We start from the raw sequence: 25404 nt of genomic DNA, 5'->3' as shown, positions 1-25404 counted from the left end.
TGCCTCTGGAGATGTGTTGAGTAAGAAGTTGCTGCAGCCAAGGTCAAAGAGGCTTTTGCCTGCTTTCTCCTCAAGAATTTTGATGGCTTCCTGTCTTGTGTTTAGGTCTTTCATCCATTTTGAGTTTATTTTTGTGTGTGGTGTAAGAAAGTGATCCAGGTTCATTCTTCTGCATGTCACTGTCCAGTTTTCCCAGCACCATTTGCTGAAGAGACTGTATTTCATTGGATAGTCTTTCCCGCTTTGTCAAAGATTAGTTGGCCATACGTTTTTGGGTCCATTTCTGGGTTCTCTATTCTGTTCCATTGATCTGAGTGTCTGTTTTTGTGCCAGTATTATACTGTCTTGATGATTACAGCTTTGTAATACAGCTTAAAGCCCGGGATTGTGATGCCTCCAGCTTTGGTTTTCTTTTTCAGGATTGTTTTGGTTATTCAGGGTCTTTTCTGGTTCCATACAAATTTTAGGAGTGTTTGTTCTAGCTCTGTGAAGAATGCTGCTGTTATTTTGATAGGGATTGCATTGAATGTGTAGATTGCCTTGGATAATATCTACATTTTAACAATATCTGTCCTTTGAATACAGGAGCATGGAATCTTTTTCCATTTCTTTGTGTCTTCTTTAATTTCTTTCATAATCTTTCTACAGTTTTCAGTGTATAGATTTTCCACCTCTTTGGTTAGGTTTATTCCTAGGTATTTTATGGGTTTTGGTGCAACTGTAATTGGGATCAATTCCTTGATTTCTCTTTCTGTTGCTTCATTATTGGTGTATAGAAAAGCAACCAATTTCTGTGCATTGCTTTTATATCCTGCAACTTTGCTGAATTCATGGAATATTTCTAGCAGTTTTTTGGTAGAATCTTTTGGGTTTTCCATATAGAGCATCATGTCATCTGCAAAGAGTGAAAGTTTGACTTCCTCCTTGTCGATTTGGATACTTTTTATTTTTTGTGTTTTCTGATTTCTGAGGCTAGGACTTCCAATACTATGTTGAACAACAGTGGTGAGAGTGGACATCCCTGCCGTGTTCCTGACCTTAGGGGGAAAGCGCTCAGTTTTTCCCCATTGAGGATGATATTAACATTGGGTCTTTCATATATGGATTTTATGATCTTGAGGTATGATCCTTTTATCCTTACTTTCTTGAAAGTTTTTATCAAGAAAGGATGCTGTATTTTGTCAAATGCTTTCTCTGCATCTATTGAGAGGATCATGTGGTTCTTGTCCTTTCTTTTATTAATGTGATGTGTCACATTGATTGATTTGTGTATATTGAACCAGCCCTGCAAGGGACAGACTTTCAAGCAATTGTCCTGGGGCAACTGGACATCCATAGGCAAAAATATGAACCTCAACTTAACTTACACCTTACAAAAATTACTCAAAATGGATCATGAACTTTAATGCAAAACATGAAACTATAAAACTCTCAGATAAAACATGTGATAATATTTGGGATATAGGCCTGGGCAAAGAGTTCTTAAACTTTAACACCTAAAGCATAGGCAACAAAAGAAATGCTGACAAATTAGACCTCATTGAAATTCAAAACTTTTACTCTATAGAATACTCAAAAGAATGAAAGAGACAAGCAACAGAAAGGGGAGAAAATATTTGTAACTCAAGTACCCAACAAAGGATTAGTATCTTAAACATACAAAGAGCTCTCAAAATTCAACCATAAAAAAAATCCAAGCAAAAAACATGAAGAGACATTTCACTGAAGATAATACACATATAGTAAGTAAGCACATGAAAATTTGCTCAATATCATTAGTCATCAGGGAAATGCAAATTAAAACCACAATGAGATATCATTATAGACCTATCAGAAAAGCTGAAATGAAAAATACTGGCAATATAAAGTGTTGGAAAGGTTGCACAGAAAATGGATCTCTCATGCATCACTGGTGAGAATGTAAAATGTTTTACACTTTGGAAAACACTCTGGAAAACACTTTGGTTGTATCTTAAAATATTAAACATGTAACTACCACATAACCCAGCAATTATACTCAGGGATATTTAGCCCAGAATAATTAGAACTTGTGTTTACACAAAAACCTGTACATGAATGTTCATAGCAACTTTATTCACAGTAGAAAAATACTGGAAACAGCCCAGATGTTCTTTGATTGGTTAATGGTTGAACAAACCCCCCAAAATAAATGAATCAATGAATGAATGAATGGCCATATATGTGTAGGTATATTACTGGATTCTAATCTGTTCCATTGACTTATTTGTCTACAATATCATACTGTTTTGATAAGTGTAGTTTTACAGAAGTCTTGAAACCAAGAAGTGTAAGTTCTATTTTCCCTATTTTTAAAGATTTGTTGGAAACCCCAAGACATTCAAACATCTTCACAGCTTTGTCTTCTCTAATGTCTTGTTCCATGGATTTAATTTGGTTAGCTGCTCTGAACTCTGATCCTTGCCTCCTGAGGTTAGTGAGAATGCTAAACTCATCTTGGAATGCAGCTTTCTATGTTGGCGTCAGAAAATTGACACCAGGCAAAGAATGGAGTGATCCTGGGGGCTTACCTTGTGAGTTTCTCTTCTAATGTAAATCACAGTCATGTGCTGACTATTGTTCAATACCTGTAAACAGTTTCTTGGCATATATTATGCAGTTAATGCCTGTAAACAGTTTCTTTGCATATATTATGCAGTTTTATGATTTCTGTAATAGCATGAGTGCTAGTCTGGTGCCATTAACAATATAAATTTATTAAACTTTCCTTTGTTTAAATCATGCAGATTCAGCTTCTGTTGCATGCAGCTAAGAGTCCTGACTGACGCAAGCTGTTACTTTATGTCATGCTCTATGATAGTTGCTTAGAATTTATTATGTGACTTAATCCTTATTTGGGGAAATCCTTCCTTGTAGAAAACAAAGCATTGGGGAAGAGGCATTTCTCTCTAACAGTGGTAAGAAGGGTAAGCAGGTTTCAGTGAGAGAAACTTTCTAGATGGACTAGGCATGTATAAATGCACAAGAGAGTGAACATGACAAGAAATAAAATATGAAACCTTTGGCATTTTCATGGGAATAGTTCTGAGACCCTCATAAGTTCCCCTAATCTAATAAAACCACTATACCAGAGAATTTCCTCCATAAAATGCAGTAAGATGCAATTGTTCATACAGTTTAAAATCCTATAAGATTATCTTAAATGCCCTTCCCATGCCTATTAACACTAGGAAAAGCAACCATCCCAGTTTACCTTGGAGTATCATAGTTTTAGGAAAATCTTTAGGGAATCTCTCAGTCTCAGGCAAACTGGGATGGTTGGTCACTCTTGAAAACTGTCCTTTACTATAATATGACATCAGTCACTTAACTACAGTTAATTGGTCTTGATGACTTAAAGCTTGATGATGAATCCCTCTCCCAGTGTCTGTGGCAGGTGCCTTTCAGATTTTCTTTCAAGAGAAAATCTACTGTGGGCAGTGGAGTTAGACAACAGCCTCCAGCTGTAGCACTTTGGGATATTTTTGCATCATTTTACCCAAGGCCATACCCATCCCAGGCATCTCCAGTCAATTTCTGAGCACAGAAGGGATATTAGGAACATTTATGCTCAATGTGGGATTCTTATAATTAGTAATCTTTGCTCTAGAGTTCCCAGTTGGGCTGGCTGGAAATTCCACAGAGTTGCACTGCAGTCTGAGGCATTTTGTACCCATTCCTCCTTAATTTCCTCTCCTTTAATAAGTGTCCGACCTGTACTATGGTCTGAATTCTCCCCTGCCTACTCCTGCTCTTCCTCTTTATCTTCTTAATCATTACCCACAATAGATCTCTGGACTTGTAACTCCATCTTGGCATCTGCTTTTCAGAGGACCCAATGTGGCATTGGGCATCTCTCTCCAGTGGTTGAAGCTGTAAGATGAAAATTTGGGAAGGTATCAGTAACCATATTTCTTATTGCATGAACTTGAGAAACAAAGGAAGATTTTAAAGGAGATGGGGGAAGGAGAGAGAAAGAAAGGGAGAGGGAAGGAGAGAGAGGAGAGAGAGGACAGAGACAGGGAGAGAGTGTGAGCACAAATGTGTAGGGAAGAATATGGATAAAAGAATGATAGAGCTATAATGGCATTTGAATAATTGCCATTTGACCATTCTTGAGGCCTAACTGTATCTTGCCCTTTCCAAATTTTGTTTGTTCCACTCCTTAAATTTTGTGACAAACTCCATATCTTTCCACAGATTTCTCTCTCACTTAAGTTAGTTTCAGGTAGATTTGTGTCCCTTTCAACTAATGAAATACCTCTTCACTGCAAAAGTTATTATACACGCTACTGATTTTGTGCTGAGTCATATTTCTGTTAAGTCAGAAATGTTCACACCCTGCTCATATCCTCAGGCATAAATTAATACAACACTTTTAAGGTTTACCATGTTTTTGTTCATTGGTAGATGAGGAAAATTTTGCATGGCCTACATGATTTCTGAGATGTTTTAGCATTTACTTATTTCTGTATAGAATATATAGAATTGTTGTCATAGACCAAAGCCTCAGCCAAATTCGACATTGCACTTTGTCTTGAATATTTATTTTCTGATTAAAAGTCACTTTTAATCATATAATAAAGGTTAGTTTTAATATGATTTTTTTCTTTCTTTTCTTAATTATTTTTAAGCTTTTCAAAGGTCACTAGTAGCTTCCTTTAAGGACCATTTTGATAAATCAAAATTCAAAAATCACAATATACAGTTTGAATCACTTTTCAACAACTCTTAAGGTTGTGACCAATTTAGAGAGTATGAAAGCTTCATTCAGATGCTGACAAAAGTAAGATATAGAAGTTGGCCAAAGATGAGAGCTCCTACACATCACCCTTCTAGAACATTCATGCAAGAATGGTGCTGATTTGGTCTGGGGCAGGGCTGTCAACTTATAGCCCACAGGCCAAATTCTACCTCTTTCTTGTTTTTGTAAATAAAGTTTAATGGAATACATTCACACTCATCATTTAAGTGTTGTTTGTGGCTGCTTTTGCTCAATGAAGGTAGAATCAAGTAGTAACGGAGACTGTATGTGTCCCACAACACCTAAAATACTTACTATCGACCCTTTACAGAAAAAAAAAATGCCAACCCTCAGCCTCAAGTATTATCAGTACATGTGGAGACGAACAGATGAGCAGATTATATTTTTGGAAGCAGAGCAGGAACAAGCCTGGTGTATTCTAGAACACAAGGAAGACCAGTGTGGTCGAAACATAAAGGACCCACATACTATTGTGTATTTTTTTAGCACATTTGTACCTATTGATTTTTGAGACATTAATTCACTCACTCAACAAATGTTCTTTAAGTTCCCACTCTGTGCTAGACAGTGTTAGCTACTTCACACACACAAGCACATAGAATTGTAATAAGGGAAAACAGCAAGTAAACAATCGCAACACAGAATAGTAAGCACTAACTAAAAATGCAATTGATGCCAAAAGGAGGAAATTAACTTTTGTTTCACCGCCCACTCAATACTTATCTGATATTCCAAGGTACCTTCCTCAGGTTATACCTGAACCACATCTTATCTGGTTGGTCATAGCTCCCTTCCTTCATTCACTAAAACGCATCATTATAACATTAATAATCATAACCATAGCAGCCAGTACTCACTGAGCAGTTACTGTGTGTCAGACACGGCTGGGTACTTTATACACATTGTTTTATTTAATCATCACAACCCTGTAATATAGAGACTATTATTATGCCCATTCGTAAAATCAGAAACTGAGGGTCAGAGACCAAGGTCTCATGTGTGTCTCACAAAGTAGCACTCAGGACATCTACTATTTTCTTCCTCATCTACTCTGGCTTGCTGCTGATGCATAATGTTATGATCATTGCTGCTTGATGGTATCACCTACCAAAGGCACCACTACCCCTGCCAATACCAACCAATGTCTATACCAAATTCTTCTGTCTAGAGCATTAATGTTTGACTCCAGGTTATTGTTTCTCATAGATGTCCTATATCTGGGAACAATGAACATATTTTGTGAAAGAGTTCTTTGTAGTTTTTACTTGTGCTTTTATTATAGTTCCTGTCCTCAGGTTTGGAGCCAGATTACCTAGGTTTGAATCTCAGCCCTGAAACTTAACTATTCTGCGATTCTGATGAAATCACTTAAGTGGTCTGTAACCCTGTTCCATTATCCTTAAAGCAGAGATAATAATGTTGTCTACATTAGTGTTTGTTATAAAAAAAACTTGGCCCAGCATTTGGCATATAAGGCAGGTTTAATAAATGTTGGTTATATTACTAGGGCAAATGACTTCTTTTTCCAACTGTTAAACAGGCTTTATCTACCAACCTCTTGCCTCTTTCTGGGTACTTACTATCTGTTGATTTCACCTTACCTTTACTGATCTTACTCACTCTAATTAATACTGTCATGCTCCTTCCTATTATAGGACCTTTGATCAGGCTGTCCCTTCTGTGTAGAATGTTCCTTTTCCTGTTTGCCTGGCCAATTCCTATCAGTTCATTAAGCTCCATAAGGGCATGGACACTATCTGGTTTGTGTTTACCATTTTACACCCAGAGCTTGATATCGCACCTGCTGTACAGTAGGCACTCATTAATACTGGCATGAAAACCAGCCTGAGTCTAGAGTCACTACATTCAGCTATTCCTCTGTATATGAATTCACATCCTAGACTAGCTAGAGCCTTTTCTTCTGTCTAATCACTGGTTCTAGACAATTTTCAACAAATATTCAGTAAATACATACTATATGTTAGGTTCTGTGCTAGGGTCTTAGAAAATAAATTTTATAATTTATTATTTAAAATTTATTTAAAACTATATATTTTTCTTACCATCTCAAGAGGCCACTTGTTCATTGAAAGACACAGGCATGGAAAGGTAGAAGTAATAATACAGAGTGATATTTGCTATACCGAAGGCCTGTACTGGATCCATTGGGCATATTGAACCCATGGAAAAGAATAGAAATTTATCTGGAAAGAGAGAGACTGATTCATAGAGGAGATAATATCTAAACTGAGTCAAAATAAGGAGTAGCAATTTTCCTAAAGAACAAGTAGGGGTAGAGCGTGTGGCAGAAAGATTTTCAGGACAAAATTATGAAGTCATTTCCTTCTTTTATTGGTGCTGTTACAAACCATTTCCTTTATTACCCTTTGATATTAGACGAATTATTTTTCATCTGTAATAAGTGCAATACCGGTCAGTTTATTTTTCAATGTCTGTACGTTATATTTGTTTGTTCTTGCTCTAGATTTTTTTTTCCCTTTGTTCTGGATTTCATTTTCATTGTATATACTATTTCAGTGCAGTTTTTGGTCTTTTTGTAATATGTCTTCTTAAATTTTTAAGTGCATAAGCTGTGCATTCGTGATGGCTCCTTCCATTCTAATGTTCATTGTATTTAGCAGTGTACAGGGGCCCTGGATTCAAGTAGCTCAAATGAACTCCTGGGAGTCCAGCAGTGAGTGGTATGTGGCTTAAGTTCAAGAAAGTGGTGCAAGGAAGTGGAAGAATTTTTGTTCCAGCAAACCTCCATAAGCAACCTCAGTAGTGGGGAGAGTCAGGAGGGGCACAGAAAAGGCAAACAAGGAAACCTAGGTGTTACACCCAGTATACTTTTATGAGTCCGTGTATCCTCCTCTCTGTGCCTGGGGCTCCAAATCTGTCAAACTAAGGCCATCGACTAGGGCACCCCGTCGCCACCCTTCTGGACCAGAGGCTGTAGCACACCCCCGCAGCAGTCCGGGTCCCGGGCGCACAGGACGCGCACCCACAAGGCCGGAAGAAGTGGGGCGGGGCCTCTAGGCAGTTGGGCCTGAACGGACTGGGGGAGGGGAGCGCGGGGCAGATGGTCTCTGGGAAAAAGCAAAAGGCGGGTGCAGGGCTGCCTCCCAAGGCTCTACTTGCTTGCATTTCCTCCCGCTTTGCTGAGTTGGGAGTCGCGACCTCCAGGACAGGTGGGTCCCGTCCCACGGATCGGGAAGGGGTGTCTTTGGTGGGTGCAGTGGCTGGGTTAGCCCGGGCGCTCTATTGACGGCCTGGCACGGGAGGCGGGGTGAGGGGAATGGTTCCCACCCCGTCTGCTCGGTACCAGGGCGGTGGTACTTACCTTAACCCTGGCTGAGGAGAAGGCCACTCGTGCATTTCCGCAGGGCTGTCGTCACGGTTTATGCCAGGTGCGCGACAAAGCCCGGAGATCAGCGCAGGGCCAGATGGGCCTAGCGCTCGGAAAGAGCTGGGAGAGCTGAAGGAAGCTCGGGTTCGGAGTGACGCCCAGTGTACATTGTTTCAAACTCGATCCGACTTCCCCGCCCTGCGTCTGTCACCGACTTGGTGTCTAGCTTTCAGAGAGCCCCTAGCCTGTCCATGTCTCACTTTGTTCGGCGGTAGAGTGGAAGGTGGAACTCCTTTCGTTATAATATCCACCAGTGTTGTCTGCGCCTTGTACCCTTCTTCTGCCCCTCCCGAGCAAGAATGCCTAGCAGGAGTCGGGAGTGGCAGGGCAGGGCAGCGGAGAACTTGCGCGAGGACGTGCTCTCCCTTCCGAAAACAATTCTGAAAAACCGTTTCAACGTTTTTAACTACTGACTGCCCCCAAAACTGGACAAGGCATTCATCCAATGCCCTAGAGGTGAACGTCCACTCTGGAAGAATGCTTTTGTGAATGCTTTACTGTTAAAGATTTTTAACCAAATGATTGATCAAAACATTATGAGTTGAATGAACGTAACACAATGCCTAGCAAAAGTCTCCTCATAAAAGACTTGGGTGGTTTACCTGTTACCCAATCGCTGCAAAAAAAAAAAAAAAAACCCAAAAAACAAACAAACAAACGAAAACCTTGAGCTCTCATATGGAGAAACACTTCCATAATCCATTCCCACATAGCAGTCGTTTAGAGTTGCTTCTTGGGGCGCCTGGGTGGCTCAGTCCGTTCAGTGTCCGACTTCTGCTTGCGTCATGATCTCGCAGTTGGTGGGTTCAGGCTTCGATTCTGTGTCTGCCTGTCTCTCTGCCCCTCCCCCACTCACACTCTGTCTCTCTCTCAAGAAATGGATAAACATTAAAAAAAAATTAGAGTTGCTTCTTAGCTGGCATTGTCCTTTGAGGAATCATTATAGTAAAACTTACATACAGTTTATTGTACATTAACTCTAGAGATAGAATTATAAACACTATGGACCAACATTTTGGTGTCATTCCAATTCCATCTCATTAAGAAACTGCTTATAATGATAATGGCAGCCATATACTATGCAAAATCCTGTAGTCTTCACAACCGTGAGACATGAGTGTATTTGTCACCATACTTAAAGATGTGTTCTATCTCATAACCAATATGATGAAGGGAATGGTCACTGGGTTAGTTGAGTCTGAGGCGCATCGTCCACATACCCCATCTCATTCTTATTTCTGGGAAATCTGCACTGGGACAGATCACTTCCTGGTTTTGGTCTCTGTACCAGGAACCACAAGCAGTTCTGTATCTCTGCTTGTCAGCCCTGGCTGGGAGAAGCAATAAAATATCCAAGCTGATCACTTGATGTCTGTGGTGTTTCTGGCAGTTGTATTTTTTGCCTGCCAGCCCGACGGTTGGGGGGAGAGGCTGGATTAAGAAACCCGTTTGGTGGGAAGAGTCTCTGATCCAAGCCAAGGTGAACACAGATCCACCAGTTGGGTGCCATTGTGACCCTGTTTCTACAACACCAAACATCCCCTGTGCTCCTAAGGGTTGTACGCTGTACCATTGGCCTCATGGAGAGAAATTACAGAAGAGGCTCCTGGCAAAACCTGGTCTGTGCCACATCTACAGGTTCTAGGCAAGGAGTGTCTGATGTGAAGGTGGGTGTTCTTCTGGACCTGAGATATGGCGATTTTCCAAACGGTTGATAAAGTGAGAGGGAAACTGTGATAGACCTCTGCTGAGCCGACCTTGAGGGTGAGTTTAGGACTGGCTGTTTGGCAGGCACTGGTGAATGAACTTTGTTTGGCCGTATTTCTACTCTATTCATTTATTCTTTCACTCCAAAGACCATCAATGAATGCTTAGTCTGTGCCAGCATGCTGATCCATTCACTGAGATTAGCAGTGAAGGAAGACAGTAAGTTCGGAGGCGAACAGCAATTCCACTTTAAGCATGCTAAGTCGGAGGCATCCTCTCTCTTCCCGATTCCCAATATAGAATCAATACAAAATCTTCTCACTTCTGCTTCCTGAATATTTTTAAACCTATCCACTTCTCTTTGCCCCCACTGCTACTCCAAATTTCAAGCCAGCAACATAGTTTTTAAAATTCATTTATTAAAAAATTATTGTCATTGAAATAGAATTGATATACAATGTTATGTTAGTTTCAAGTGTACAACATATTGATTCTGCAATCCTATACATTACTTGGTAGTTACCAAGATAAATGCAGTCACCATCTGTCAACACACAATGTTATTGTATTATTATTGGCTATATTCTCTATGCTGGGCTTTTCATCTCCGTGACTTACTTACTTATCCATTTAAAAAAAAAAAAACTTCATCTTCCAAATTTTGTTAAATATATTTAGAGAAGTTCTCATAATTCTTATCCTTGCTCTCTAAGGTACTCTTCCCCCACCCCGGGTTCTTCAATATCACATGCCTCTGTATAGACTTTTTCTTTTTTTGTTGTTTATTTATTCATTTTGAGAGAGGGAAAGAGAGAGAGCCTGAGTAGGGGAGGGGCAGAGAGAATCCAAAGCAGGCTCTGCTCTGTGCTGACAGCACAGAGCCCGATGTGGGGCTCGATCTCATGAACAGTGACATCATGACCTGACCTGAAATCAAGAGTTGGATTAACCAACTGAGCCACCCAGACACCCCTAGACTTTTTTATTTGATATTTATCATGCTCATTCTCTGACCTTCCTGGATCTGTGGTTTGGTGTTTGTCAATAATTTTTGAAAATTCTCAGCCATTATTACCTCAAATATTCCTTCAGCTCCTTTCTTTACTTCCTGCTAATCAATTAAGTGTATGTCACACCTCTTGAAATTGCCCCATAGTTCATAGGTATTCTGTTCTGAGCTTTATTAAAATTTGTTTTTCTCTTTGAATTTCAGTTTGGGAGGTTTCTCTTGACTTATGCTTACATTCACTGATTCTTTCTTTGACCATGTCCAGTCTACTGATGAGCTCATCTAAGGCATTCTTTATTTTTGTTACAGTGTTTTTTAATTTCTAACATTTCCTTTAGATACTTTTGTAGAATTTCCATCTCTCTGCTTACATTTACCCATCTGTTCTTGAATATTGCCTGCTTTTTCCAGGCAATGGGTTATGCCCTTAACGTATTAATCATGTCTTTTCTTTCAAAACTGTCATATCTGAGTCTGGCTCTGATACTTGTTTTTTATCTTAAGACTAGGTTTGGGTTTTTTGTTTGTTTGTTTGTGTGTTTGTTTTGCTTTTAATGTGCCTTACAATTTTTTTGTTGAAATTCAGGCATAATGTATTGTGTAATGGTACTGACATAAATAGCCTTTAATATGAGGTTTTGTTTTAATCTGGCTGGAAGTTGGGCTGTATGTAATGTTTGTGGTAGCTGTAGGTGTCAAAGACTTCACATTTTCCTAGTGTCCTTGATTTTTGTCTCCCTTTTGTCCCTCCTATGCCTTAAGTACTACTCATCAGATAGAGTCTACATCTTGCAGATCCTTCATTTAATAATCCACTCTTATTATACTGAAGTCTGATGGCATGGTGGTAAGGTGTGAGATAGGGGATGCATTCTATAATCTTATGATTAAATCTTAGTTTTTTAGTGGGCCTGTGTCCGTAACAGTGTTTCATACCACCTCCCTTTTGGTAACATGGAAAGGCTTAAGAAGGCTCAAGTAAGAGAAGGGCCCTTTCCCCAGATGGGATAAGACTCTGATTAAAGTCTTTTCCCCTGGAGAGCAGGCCTTTGTTATAGAGACAGCTCTGTTCGGAGAATACTCTATTATGGACAATGCAATGTTTACTCTCCTCTCCCCTGCCAGAACCATGCAGGAATTGTTCTGGACCCTATACCATAAGATCCTGGTGGGATTCATGGAGGTAAAAACCCATGAAAGTGTGGGTTCCCCCTTAAGACTATGATCCCAGAAGTCTCTCCTTCTCAAGGTGGACCACACTCAGCCTCCAGCAGTTCATCAAAATTACCATTTAAGTGAATGGAGTTTCTCCTCCAGGTAAATAGATCTTGGCTGTGCTTCTCTGGCTTTGCCAATCTCTCCAGATTTTGGGTGGCAGTTTGCCCTGCAACCTCAGTTGTCTAAATCTAAGAGCCATTGTTTCTCAATTTGATCACCTTTTTCTTATTGTTAGGACGGGAATGACAAGATCCAAGCTCTTTACATGTCAGAACTTAAACCCAAAGTCTGATGAGGTTTTTAAACTATGATCTTGTAGCTTATCTGGCTGATTCTCACTTTTAGGGCTGGTGAAACAATCTTTTGTAACTTTCTTCAACCTAACCAGAAGTAAAAGCCTAGGGCTTGAGTGACTTTTAAATTTCTTTTAATTTGAGTAGAGTTGACACTCAGTGTTACATTAGTTTCAGGTATACAACATGGTGATTCAACATCTCCATACATTATGCTGTGCCTACCCCAAGTGCAGCTACCATCTGTCATCATAAAACACTATTACAATACCATTGACTATATTCTCTGTGCTGTTCCCTTTATTCCCATGATTTATCCACTCCATCACTGCAAGCCTGTATCTCTCACTCCCCTTCACCCATTTTGCCCATCCCCCCACTCCCCTCCCCTTTGGCAGCCATCAATTTGTTCTCAGTTTTTATAGGTCTGATTCTGCTTTTTGTTTGTTTGTTTATTCATTTGTTTTGCTTTTTAAATTCCACATATGAGTGAAATCACATGGTATTTGTCTTTCTCTGTCTAATTTATTTCACTTAGGATAATGCCTTCTAGGTCCATTCATGTTGTCCAAATGGCAAAATTTTATCTTTTTTGTGGCTGCACAATATTCTGTTATACACACACACACACACACACACACACACACACACACACCACGTCTTCCTTATCCATTTGTCTATCAGTGGACACTTAAGTTGCTTCCATATTTTGGCTATTATAAATAATGCTGCAACAAAATAGGGGTACATATATCTTTTCAAATTAGTGTTTTAGTTTTCTTTGGGTAAATACCCAATAGTGGAATTATTGGACCATAGTTTAATTCTATTTGTAATTTTTTGAGGAACCTCCATATTGTTTTCCACAGCAGCTGTACCAATTTGCATTCCCACCAACACTTATTATTTCTTGTCTTTTGGATTTTAGCCATTCTGACAGGTGTAAGGTGATATCTCATTGTGGCTTCTATTTGCATGTCCCTGATGGTGAGTGATGTTGAGCATCTTTTCATGTGTGTTGACCATCTGGATGTCTTCACAAAAATGTCTAGTCAGGTACTCTACCTTGGCTTGAGTGTCAGTGCTTGCAGGAGAAGGCCTTGGGTCCTTACAAGTCATAGAATTGGGACGGAGAACCTCAAAGATCTACACACAGTTTAGCAAAAACTCCACCAACAGAATAGTGATACATCAAAGAAACTTTTCCATCTTCGTCTAGGCTGTAGATGAGCCTTAATTAGGATGTGGGTTCAAATGCCTATAAAAAAGACCAAAAGTGGAAGTGGAAAAGTGGAAGAAATGCAGCCCAGAGTGCACTGTGGTGGCCTCACCTAGCTCCTCAAGGAATCTCCATGTTCTGAAAGACTCTGGACAGAACTGGTCACTGCAGCAGGCCAGTGTTGCACTTCTTCCACAAAGGGTCTGCTCACCCGTGAACACCAGATTCCTGAATACACACCAAAAGGTTACTATATGTGCATATACTAACTATATGTATATAGTATATGTATACCTACTATATACTATATACTATATACATATATAGTATATGTATATATACTATATACATATATATACTAACTATATATATATGTATATGTATATATAATGGGTTTTATACATATATGTAAACATAAATGAATTTCATATATAAATAGAATAAATATGTTTTATATATTATATATAATTATATGTATATAATATATATTAAAAGGTTATATATAATAAATGTATAAAAGTCTGCATTTGATTAACATGTAATAAATATTTATTACATATAGTAACTATAATAAATATCTATATGTATTTAAATGTAGTCTTAGAGTTCTTCCAGGGAAAGAGCTCCAGAAGAAACCTCGGAGAAATCTACAAATGTTGTGATGTTAGAAAACTACTTGTTATAAATGTGATAGCTAAACAACAGGAAGATGAGAGCCAAAGGTTTTTCTATCCAACTAAGTTAACTTTAAGTCATAAATGCAAGCTACAATGAATGTGCAAGACTCAGGAAATATTAGTTCCATGATGCTTTACTAAGGTATTTAATGGAAATAAAAAAGCTTCAGATAACCTAGAAATCGTAGGAGACATTTGACGTATGTTTACTGGTGAGCTGTAACTATGTTTACTTGTAAAGCTAAGAATAAGTGAGGAAGATGAAATGACAGAATAGAGGCAAATATTTTATACTCTGAAATATAGATATTACACAAGTAACAAAAAATGGGTGTAGAAAGAGGACATAGATACTAACCAGGAGTAAGAAAATATAGGTTTAAATTAGAGGCTGGGTCAGAAGGAGGGGAGAGAAAAAAGAAGATACTAGCAAATTTTATTATGACTCATGAAGGAAATCAAGAGAAAGTATCTTTAAAAGGAGGATAAAAGTAGATCTGATATAATCCCAGCTTAGAACCTTTGCACTAACTTACTTTACACTGGATATCTTCATGACTAACTTCCTCTTTGTTCAAATGTCATCTTTCTCAATGAGGTTTAGCCTTACCATCATATTTAAACCTCCTACTACCTCCAGCCTACCCCTTTTTCATGCTGGATTTTTTTCATAACTCTTATCATCTTATAATGTGTTATATAGTTTACTTATGTATTGTGTTTATCTTTAATCATCTCCCTCCTCCCACTGGAAGATACACTCCATGAAAGGAGGAGTGTTTGTCTTTTTTGTTCACTTATATATCCCAAGCGCCTAAAATAGTGCCTGGAACAAAGTTGGCGTCCAATAAATATTTTTTAAATGAGTTGATTAATTAATTAGTTAAGAGTGTTAGGGAAGTTTTCTTCAGTGAATTGATATTTAATCTGAGACCTGAAGAATGAGTAGAAAGAATAAGAGGGAGAACATGATAGTCAGAGGAAACACAGGTAAAGCCCCTGAGGTGGTGGGGCAAGATGGGGCCAATTATGTAAAACCTTGAGTGCCATTGTAAAGAGATGACTCAATCCTTTTGCCTTCCCTCAAGGAGCTCTTAGCAAAAGGGGAGAGAAAGATAATAATTTAAGCAGGTGATTATTATACATGTTGTAAGTGCACTAATAAGGGTATGCACAAAGAACTATGAAAACATTGACTAGGCAGCTATTACCTCTTCCTAGGGCAGTTAGGAAGATTTTACAAAGAAGGTGACATTTGAGCTAGATCTCAGGCTGGAGAGTGACATGATGAAAGTGTTTTAAGAAGATTAATCTGGCAATAGTATGGAAAATGGATTGGAATGTGGATGGACTAGAGGCAAAGAAACCATCTAGCCTATGGCAGTAGTCCAGGCATGAGGTGATGAAGGCTTCTACAGGAATGGAAAAAGGAGGACAAATCTGAGAGACATTGGAAGGAAAAATTGACGGGAGCTAAATGGATTCTTGGCTTTAAGCCTTTCAGGAGGTAATGCTTCTTCCTTAGTAATAACCATGAAAAGATTCAAATTGACCTATTATGTAATTGCCTACTCTGACTAGAATTTCTAGCTATGGCTGTTCTCCAAAAGTTTCTGTTATTGTGATTGATACTTGTTGGACCTTAATTTACATTAAGATAGTTTTAGACTCTAAAGATTGGGAAGCTCTCAAAAACATAATTTTGACTATGAAACAGCAAATTATTCTATTAAAGGAGAAATGAGGGAAACCATGGGGCTACATAGGAAGTTTTACAATGAGCTCATAGTTCCCTTTTTAAAAGAATAATATGAAAAGAAGGATGAATACAACAGGTGGTATGTGCCTAAAGCATCAGTATTTGGAAACATAAGGCCCAAAAATCACCTCAGGTTGGTAGAAATACATATTTGCAAAAAGAACAAGAACAATGTGCATGTGTCCTGGCATGGGAAAGCTATAAGTCAGATGATATCATTACACTACTCTCAATGATCAAAGGAATTATGGAGAATAGGAGAAGTCCTTTAAGACTGGATTTATGTAAATCTATTACCACTTCTAACAAAGACAAAGAAGGAAAAATTTTCAATCTATTAATCAGTGAACTAAGTATCTCCTGGGTTGGATTCTAGAACAGGCTTTCAAGTAAGTGTGTACTTAGAAAATTACAAAGTTATCAACAAAGACATTTCACACAAATGTAATTTTTAAAAAAAAAAAGCTTATTAGGGGTAGTTTATGGAAATTTGGCAAACATAATGTGCATTAAGTGAATTAATGAATGCAATTTCATTAAGATTTTAACAACTCTTTCATGAAACCTTCATGAACAAGAATTATAAATCTATATTTTGATGGGTTTTATAATTAATATAATTATGTATTAATTAATTAAATTTACATACTCAAAGGGAACTGATTAAGAGACCATAGGCAAAGGAAGAGTTTCTGCTGGCCTCCTGCAAAGCCTACCTTTGGTTTGACCTGACTATTTTCATTACTGACTAAAGTGAAGAGTTACAACAGACATCTTACCAGATTTAAAGAAAATAGGAAGTTGGGAGAAAAGTAATTCGATTGAATTCCCACAAACATTTATGGAGTTTTACAAAGCACTAGGAACCATGCTAGATGTTAGAGTACAAAAATTAATGAGACATACATCTTCCTGTTGAGGAGCATCCAAATATTACTAGGAAGAGAGACATAAAAACATAGTTTCATCAAAATGTATAAAGAAGGAATATAGAGACATAAACAGAATATTAAGAGAGAACAAAAGAAAGCTTCATTCTGGGAATTTAGGGAAGAATTCTTAAATGAAATGGTACCTCTACTGATTCTTGAAATATGAATAAAAGGCAGGGTTTCCTACTCTGTTTGAGAGAACAAAGGGCATGAACATGAATTTCTTAGAATCAGGAAAGAGTATAGTGAGTCCGGCAAACAATGAGCAATGAAGTACAAGGAGGAAGTGAGGCTGAAAGGTAACTCAGGACCAGGTAAAAGAAGGCATTATGTAACATGATAACAAACTTGGATGGACTTCACCCTGAAGGCCTTAGGGATCCATTCAGAGAGAATTACATACCAACAAGTCTATTTTAGTTCACTCTTCCTATAGTGTGCAAAATGGTTTGAAGGGAGGGCAAATGTGTATATGGAGAGATCAATTAGAAGACTATTACATACAGTCTTTGGGAGAGAAATAACAGTGGGCTTTGACTGGGATGGTGGCAAGTAAAGCTATAATGCAGTGGGTCAGGTTAGGGAATTTCTTAGAGAGTAAAAGTTATGATTTGATAATTGCCCATAAGAGAGAAATTTTATTTTTTCAAAATTTTTCAAAATGTTTATTCATTTTTGAGAGAGAGAGACACACACAGCACAAGTCGGGGAGGAGCAGAGAGAGAAGGAGACACAGAATCCGAACCAGGCTCCAGGCTCCAGGCTCCAAGCTGCCAGCACAGAGCCTGATGCGGGGCTCAAACTCACAAGCTGTGAGACCATGACCTGAGCGGAAGTCAGACGCCCAACCAACTGAGCCACCCAGGCGCCCCCATAGGGGAGAAATTTTAAAGAGGAGGTATCAGTTTGAAGCACAGATTTCAGATTGAACCAGTTATAGAACTGATTGGATGTTACTGGAATTGACTGTGAGGAAGAACACTGTGGGAGGAGCCAGTTTAGGTACAGTAGATATCCGGAGGCCATTAAAAGGTGCTTCATGAGGCCTGAGGACAGGAATATTTGTTGTGTTTACTGATACATTTCCAGCACTTGTAAGGAGGGAGAGGAGAGGAGAGGAGGGAGAGGAGAGATAGAGGGAGAGGAGAGATAGAATGGTACAGAAGCATGAAGAGATGGTAACTAAGAGTTTTCTAATAGTAACAAAAGCATTGTATTCTTTTGCTATTGCTGCATACCAACTTACCAGACACTTAATGGATTAAACTAACACCCACTTACTAGTTCACAGTTCTATAGATCAGGATACCAGGTTTGTCATTACTGGCTGGTATATTAAAGGCTAAAATGAGGGTATTGGCCAGCCTGCATTCCTTTCTGAAGGCTCTGGCTAAGAATGCACATTCAGCTTCATTCAGATTGTTGGCTGAATTCAGTTCCACATGGCTGTAGGACTGAGGTTGCTGTTTCCTTCTTGCATGCCATCTGTTACTCACTCTCCTCTCCTTAAGACTGCCTGCATGACTTTCCCTGTGGTCCCCTCCATCTTCAAAGCCAATGGAGAATCTCCTTGGCAGCAAATCCCTCTCTGGTTTCACATCTCTCACCAGAAAGATCCCTGTCCCTTTTAAGGGATGGCTGGATAAGGACAGTCCAACCAAGGATGTTTCTAAAAGTCATCTGTGCATTCTACATTGCTTAATCACTCAAGTGAAATCCCATCATATTCATACTCTAGGGGAAGGGATTATAATTTGACAAGGATCACTGGAAGTCACTTTAGAATTCTGTCTATCACAAACATCAAGTCAAGGATTCAAAAAGTGCTGTGACTCAAAGAAGAATAAATACAAAGAAAACCTTATCTAGGTGTTTTTGTAAAAACTGCTAAAAATGAAGAAAAAGATAAAAACGTAAAAGTAGTTGGAGAAAAAAGATGTAATACCTAATACGGAGCAGCAGTTAGATTGGCTTTGACTTCTTGACAGAAACAACATGAAGATAATGGAATGACATCTTCAAAATGCTGGAGGAAGTAACCGCCAATCCAAATTTCTATATCCAGTGAAAATAGCCTTCAAAAATGGAAGTAGGGGTGCCTGGGTGGCCTAGTCAGTTAAGCATCTGACTCTTGATCTTGGCTCGGGTCATGATCTCAGGGTTCGTGGGATCAAGCCCTGTGTCAGGCTCTGTGCTGGCAGTGTGGAGCCTGCTTGGGATTGTCTCTCTCCCTCTTTCTCTGCCCCTCCCCTTCTAATGCTCTCTCTCTCTTTCAAAATAAATAAATAAACTTTTTAAAAATGGAAGTAAAAGCTGTTTTTAGATGGTTCAAAACTTAGGGAATCTGCCACCAACTGCAAAGGTAATATTAATGATCTTCAAGCAGAAGTAAAATGATCCCAAATAAAAGCTGGGAGCCATAAGATGGAATGAAGTGTGATGGAGAGGTTAAATATGTGAGTAGGTTTGAATGCCCCTTGGTTGTATAAAACAAAAACAGTAATGTCATGTTATGTGGGATATATATGTGTTAATTAAAATACACAATAGTAGTTGAGGAAGGAATATAAATGGAGTGAATATAAATTCTCTAATCTGCATTATAATTTAATAAGTCAAAGATACATGTTGTAAGTCCTAGAATAACTCCTTTTTAAAAACCAGTAAAAGAATGTATAATAAACAAGTAAACAAAGGAGGAAATTGAATAATATAAATTACCTAATAAGTATAAAAGAAAACAACAGAGAAAAGGTAACAAAACAGGCAAGAGAAATAGAAAGCAAATATTGATATACTAGAGTTAAGTTCAAATATATCAATAATTGTGTTAAATGTAAATGAACTGAACACATTAATTAAACAACAAAGAATATTAAACTGTTTAAAAAACAAAATATAACTATGTGCTATTTATAAGAGACACAAGTTAAATGTACAAATACAGGAAAATTGAAAGTTAAAGGGTGGAAGAAATATACAATGCCAACACCATCCAAAAGACAACAGATGGAGATATATTAATAACAGACAAAGTTGAAGGTTTTTTTTTTCTAGGAAAGAGTATAGCCACTCCATTTTCAGAGCTCCCCTCATTAGGGGTCTTTCCATAGCCACCTGGGATCCTGTTCGGTGGCAGTGTACTGAAGCCACCCTCAACAAGCAGACCTACCTGGGATGTATCTTGGTTTCTTCATCAAATGTCAATCCTACTGAGGATTTGAACCAATCTGACACACTACATCTATAAAAGTACCGGTACCCAGAACGCATGGTAACAGGATCCCTGTGTTGCCTAAATCCAAAGATTGAATTAATGTGGAAATCTCAGGCTCTAAAGTCAGTTAGTGAAGAAATGCTCAAAGTTGACTTTAAGATAGGAATATTTACTAGACATAGAGAGATTTTGTAATGTCCTTTTTATGCACACAGAAAAATAGATGGTAATCCTGGGCCATAAAGTAAGTCTCAAAAACTTGAAACAATTACAGTCATTTATACTAGCTGTTTGTTTGCTTGCTTTTGTTCACTTCAGAGCGAAATGAAGTTAGAATATAATAATGAAAAATCTAGAGGGGTGCCTGGGTGGCTCAGTCAGTTAACCGTCCAACTTCAGCTCAGGTCATGATCTCGCAATTCATGGGTTCGAGCCCCACATCAGGCTCTGTGCTGACCGCTCAGAGCCTGGAGCCCTCTTCAGATTCTGTCTCCCTCTCTCTCTGCCCCTCCCTGGCTCGCACTCTGTCTCTCTCTTCCTCAAAATAAATAAACATTAAAAAAAAACTAGAAAATCTCCCTAAAATATGTAGTATACTTCTAAATAACCTGTTGGTCAAATTTTAAAAATCACAATGTAAATTAGAAAATATTTAAATGAACTGAAAAATGGAACATTGCATATTAAATCCATGGCAGGGAGGATTTTTATGGCAGTCAAAAAGTGAAATTAATCTGTATGATCCTATAATGATGGTACATGTCATTATATATGTGCAAACCCATAAAATGTAGGCCACCAAGAGTGAACCCTAATGTAAACTATTGACTTTGGGTGATACAGATGTGTCAATTATAGGTTCATCAGTTATAACAAATGTACCACTCTGATGGGGATGTTGATATAAGGGTGCAGCCTATGCATGTCTGGGGAAATCTCTGTATCTTTCCCTCAATTTTGCTGTGAACCTAAGACTTGTCTAAAGAAATAAAATCTTAATTTAAAAAATGTTCAGTGGGCAAAAGATCTGAACAGATACTTGGCCAAAGAAGATATACAAATAGCAATTAAGACTATGAAAAGATGCACAACATCATATATAATTAGGGAAATGCAAATTAAAATAATGAGGTGTCATGCACAACCATTAGAATAGCTAAATTTAAAAAACTGACGGTGCACCTGGGTGGTTCAGTTGGTTGAGCGTCCAATTTTAGCTCAGGTCATGATCCCACAGTTCATGAGTTTGAACCTTGCATTGGGTTCTCTGCTGTCAGCACAGAGCCTTCTTCGGATCCTCTGTCACCCTCTCTCTTTGTCCCTCCCCTGCTCACACCCTCTCTCTCAAAAATAAACTCTTTTTTAAAAAAAGAGTGCTATTGATGGGTCACATGCTAAATCTATATTTGACATTATAAGAAACTGAAACTGTCATCCAAAGTAGCTAGACTGTTTTGCATTCCACCAGCAATGAATCAGAACTCCTGTTCCTCCACATCCTTGTTATAACTTGGTATTGTCAGTTTTTTATTTATTGCTTTAATTAATTAATTTTTGAGAGAGAGAGAGAGAGAGAGAGAGAGAGAGACAGCATGAAAAAGTGGGAGGGGCAGAGATAGAGGGAAAGAGATAATCCCAAGCCAACTCTGTGCTGCCAGCGCAAAGCCTGAAGTGGGGCTCAGCACCATGGAACCGTGAGATCATGACCTGAGCCAAAACCAAGAGTCGGATGCTTAACCAATTGAGCCACCCAGGAACCCCCCATGAATTGCACTCTTAAGTATTTACCGAAGTGATCTGAAAACTATAAAATGCAAAATGTATTTTTGTATGTGAGAATAGAAGGTGTGGAGACTTCACATGCGTGTGATCTGGAATTTGGTTCTCCAAACTGTTGATTGTTGATTGTTGACGAATGGGAATGACAAATATTGAAGACAGGAGGTTTCACTTTTTATTTTCTTCTATATTTATGGGTTGTTTAGACTTTTTTTTCTTTTTACATGTGAGCAAATTTTATTTTGTAAGTAAATACAAAACAATGAAACACTTCTTCAAATAATATAGATCACGTGGAGTCCTCCCGGTTTTACCACTCATAGTTAACTGCTTTCTCTTTTGCAGTTTTTCACTGTATTCTGTGTTTAAAAATGTCACAAGTAGCAGTAGTTATCACCCTATATTTGTCTTTCTTCCCCACTAGATTGTGAGCTTCTTGAATGGTGGCCGAGATTGCTGACTAATTTATGTTTCTCTTCCCAGTACTTAAGAAAGTACCTGCTAGGGGTGCCTGAGTGGGTCAGTCAAGCATCTGACTTCACCTCAGGTCATGATCTCACAGTTTGTGACTTCAAGCCCTGCATTGGGCTCTGTGCTGACAGCTAGAAGCCTGAAGCTTGCTTCGGATTCTGTGTCTCCCTCTCTGTCTGCCCCTTCCCCGCTCATGCTCTCTCTCTATTAAAAATAAATAAACATTTAAAAAGATGTGAATATATATATATATATATATATAGAGAGAGAGAGAGAGAGAGAGAGAGAGAGAACCTGTTATACACATGCTCAGTAATATTTGTTGAGTGAAATAATGAAGAAAGGAATACATATACTTGCTTAAGAGTGGTTTTCTGGGGGAGCAATCCAATGTAAAGGGAGAAGAGTATTCGTTTAAGAATTAGTGTCAACTAGGGGTGGCTCAGTGTGTTAAGAATCCACCTGATTTCAGCAGGTCATGATCTCACGAAAGCCCCGTATCGGGCTCTATGCTGATAATGTAGAGCTTGCTTGAGATTCCCTCTCTCCCTCTCTCTCTGCTCCCCCCACCACCAACCACATCTCTCTTGCTGTCAAAATAAATAAACTTAAAAAAAGAACTGAGCACTAAACCAGGGGTTGGAAAAATTGTACTTTGAAGGACCAAATAGCAAATATTGTAGACTTTACAGGCCACATATGGTCTTGGCCTCATATTATTTTTTGTTCTTGTTTACAACCTTTTATTTTTTATTTATTTTTGAGAGAGAGGGAGTGAGCATGAGCAAGGGAGAGGGGTGGAGGGGGAGAGAGAGAATCTTAACCAGGCCCCACAGTCAGCATGGGGCCTGACATGGGGCTTGATTTCATGATCCTGTTATCATGACTTGACCTGAAGTCAAGAGTCAGATGCTCAAGTTACTGAGCCACCCGGGAACCCCTACAATCCTTTAAAAATATAAAATCCATTCTTAGCTTGTGGGACATATAAAACTAGGCATGGACTATAATTTGCCAGCCTCTGTAGGTAGGAGGTTGAGAAACAAGAGACAGTAGAGAACATAAATGTAACCAAGACACCAGCAGAGGCCTTGCCATGCTCTGCTCCTTGCTTACACCCATAAAATATCAATAAATTTGACTTTAGTTCCTCATTTCCTAGCCTGTCATCAGAATATGCCCAAGTCATCACCCCAAGTCATCAGAATATGCAGTTACATCTCTAGCTATGGCCTTTGTGTTTATCATTGATGTCGTCCCACATCAACGTGACATTCAGTTCCTTCCTCAGCTTACACCACACACAAAGACAAACACACACACACACACACACACACACACACACACACACGCACATACCACTGAAAGCAATCATTCTATGGGTTTAGTGACCTTAAGGGGTTATTGAAAAGGTTCACATCAAGCACCATACAGCTTCTCTGTAGTTGGATGGCTTTCTCCCTCTTTTCTCACAGAACAAATTAATTCTTTTACAGGTATTATGCAAATGAAGTTTTTTTATTAATCTTTCTGAAACCATGACACTCAGGGAGTCACCAACTCTAAGCAGGTTTGTCAAGGTAGTTTTACCAACAGATATATTTTATCCCTAACAATAATCATTATAAAAATGATAATGATAATAATAATATGGGACAGACACAATTCTAAGTACTTTAGTCTTTATATTAGACAAATTAAATAAGTATTATTATTATTATCCTCATTTTACAAAACAGGAAACCAGAGTGACTGAGAGTTTAAGTAACTTGCCCACAATCATGCATAATCAGTGGGAAAAAAAAGTTTCAAGAAGTCAGGTGAGAGTGATCAATAAATAGTGTCACAAGTGGAGAGGGCCAAAAGGATTAGACCTGTAAAGCAATTCTTCTATGTGGTGGTAACGTTAAAATTACTGAATTTCGGGAGTGCCTGGGTGGCTCAGTCGGTTAAGTGTCAGACTTCAGCTCAGGTCATGATCTTGCGGCTTGTGATTTCGAGCCCCACATCAGGCTCTGTGCTGGCAGCTAAGAGCCTGGAGCCTGCTTCAGATTCTGTGTCTCCCTCTCTGCCCTTCCCTCGTTTGCACTATGTCTCTCTCTCTCAAAAATAAATAAACATTTAAAAAATTTGTTTAATTAGTGAATTTTTAAAGAACCATTTCAGTTAAATAGTATGTTAGAAGCAAGATTACAAGACATACAAAAAGACTATGTAGTGAGAAAATGGAAGTAATGGTTATAGACCACTTATGCTTAGCTTTTCAGAATTTTTCCTTTGTTTAATCCTGAATTGAGATAATTAAATCTATTCTTTCATATAGTTACATCTGTAGTGTTATTCCTACAGCTTCATAAAGGTTATTTAATACTGTTACTAACTCTCTCTTCTGTCAGATTTTCTAAGATGTGGTGCTGCAGGCTGTCCCATCTACACGGCAGGCTCCAGAACCTGCTGAGCAGAGGAGTCACATGCTCAGCCTTCCAACAGCCCAACTTCAAAAGCTTGTTCCCATTAGCCATCCGTTGGCACCATACGGCCTCCAAGTCTCTGAACTGTGCTTGGCAGCAACACGAAGATCATTTTGGTAAGATATATGGAGACAGATACTTCATTTTTTTTAAGTTTTATTTTCATTCCAGTCAGTTAACATATAGTGTAATATTAGTTTCAGGTGTAGAATTGATTCAACACTTCCATACAACACCTGGTGCACATGACAACAAGTGCACTCCTTAATGCCCATCACCTGTTCAACCCATCTCCCCATCCACCTCCCCTCTGGGAACCATCAGTTTGTTCCCTATAGTAAAGTCTGTTTCTTGGGTTGACTCTATTTTTTTTTTCCCTTTGCTTGTTTGTTTTATTTCTTAAATTGCACATGAGTGAAATCATATGGTATTTGCCTTTCTCTGACTGACTTATTTTGCT

The 25404-nt window shown here is 38.5% G+C and overlaps 1 protein-coding gene and 1 long non-coding RNA gene across 6 annotated transcripts in view; one reads left to right on the top strand and one right to left on the bottom strand.

Moving 5' to 3' along the window:
- Positions 1 to 1096: 1096 nt before the first annotated feature.
- LOC113597350 (uncharacterized) lies at positions 1097 to 8823 on the bottom strand. The gene is made up of 2 exons (XR_003418132.2): positions 8127 to 8823; positions 1097 to 3891 (listed from the first exon to the last, which is right to left on the bottom strand). It is a non-coding gene; the product is annotated as an uncharacterized LOC113597350 (long non-coding RNA).
- Positions 7817 to 25404, top strand: part of TMLHE (trimethyllysine hydroxylase, epsilon) — an 86378-nt gene continuing 68790 nt past the window's right edge. For 3 of the 5 annotated variants that reach the window (XM_027053172.2, XM_027053173.2, XM_015085458.3), the window contains exons 1-2: positions 7817 to 7974; positions 24870 to 25060. In XM_027053172.2, coding sequence (XP_026908973.1) covers positions 24880 to 25060 — 181 coding nt within the window. In that variant the 5' untranslated portion in view covers positions 7817 to 7974; positions 24870 to 24879. Of the gene's footprint in view, positions 7975 to 9835; positions 9957 to 12033; positions 12226 to 24869; positions 25061 to 25404 lie in introns of those variants that run through there. The other 2 variants (XM_027053170.2, XM_027053171.2) reach the window with 2 other exon arrangements.

This window comes from Acinonyx jubatus, chromosome X (genome assembly GCF_027475565.1).
Source record: "Acinonyx jubatus isolate Ajub_Pintada_27869175 chromosome X, VMU_Ajub_asm_v1.0, whole genome shotgun sequence".
Classification (NCBI taxonomy): Eukaryota; Metazoa; Chordata; class Mammalia; order Carnivora; family Felidae; genus Acinonyx; species Acinonyx jubatus.
This window is presented reverse-complemented; position numbering and strand designations above follow the sequence as displayed.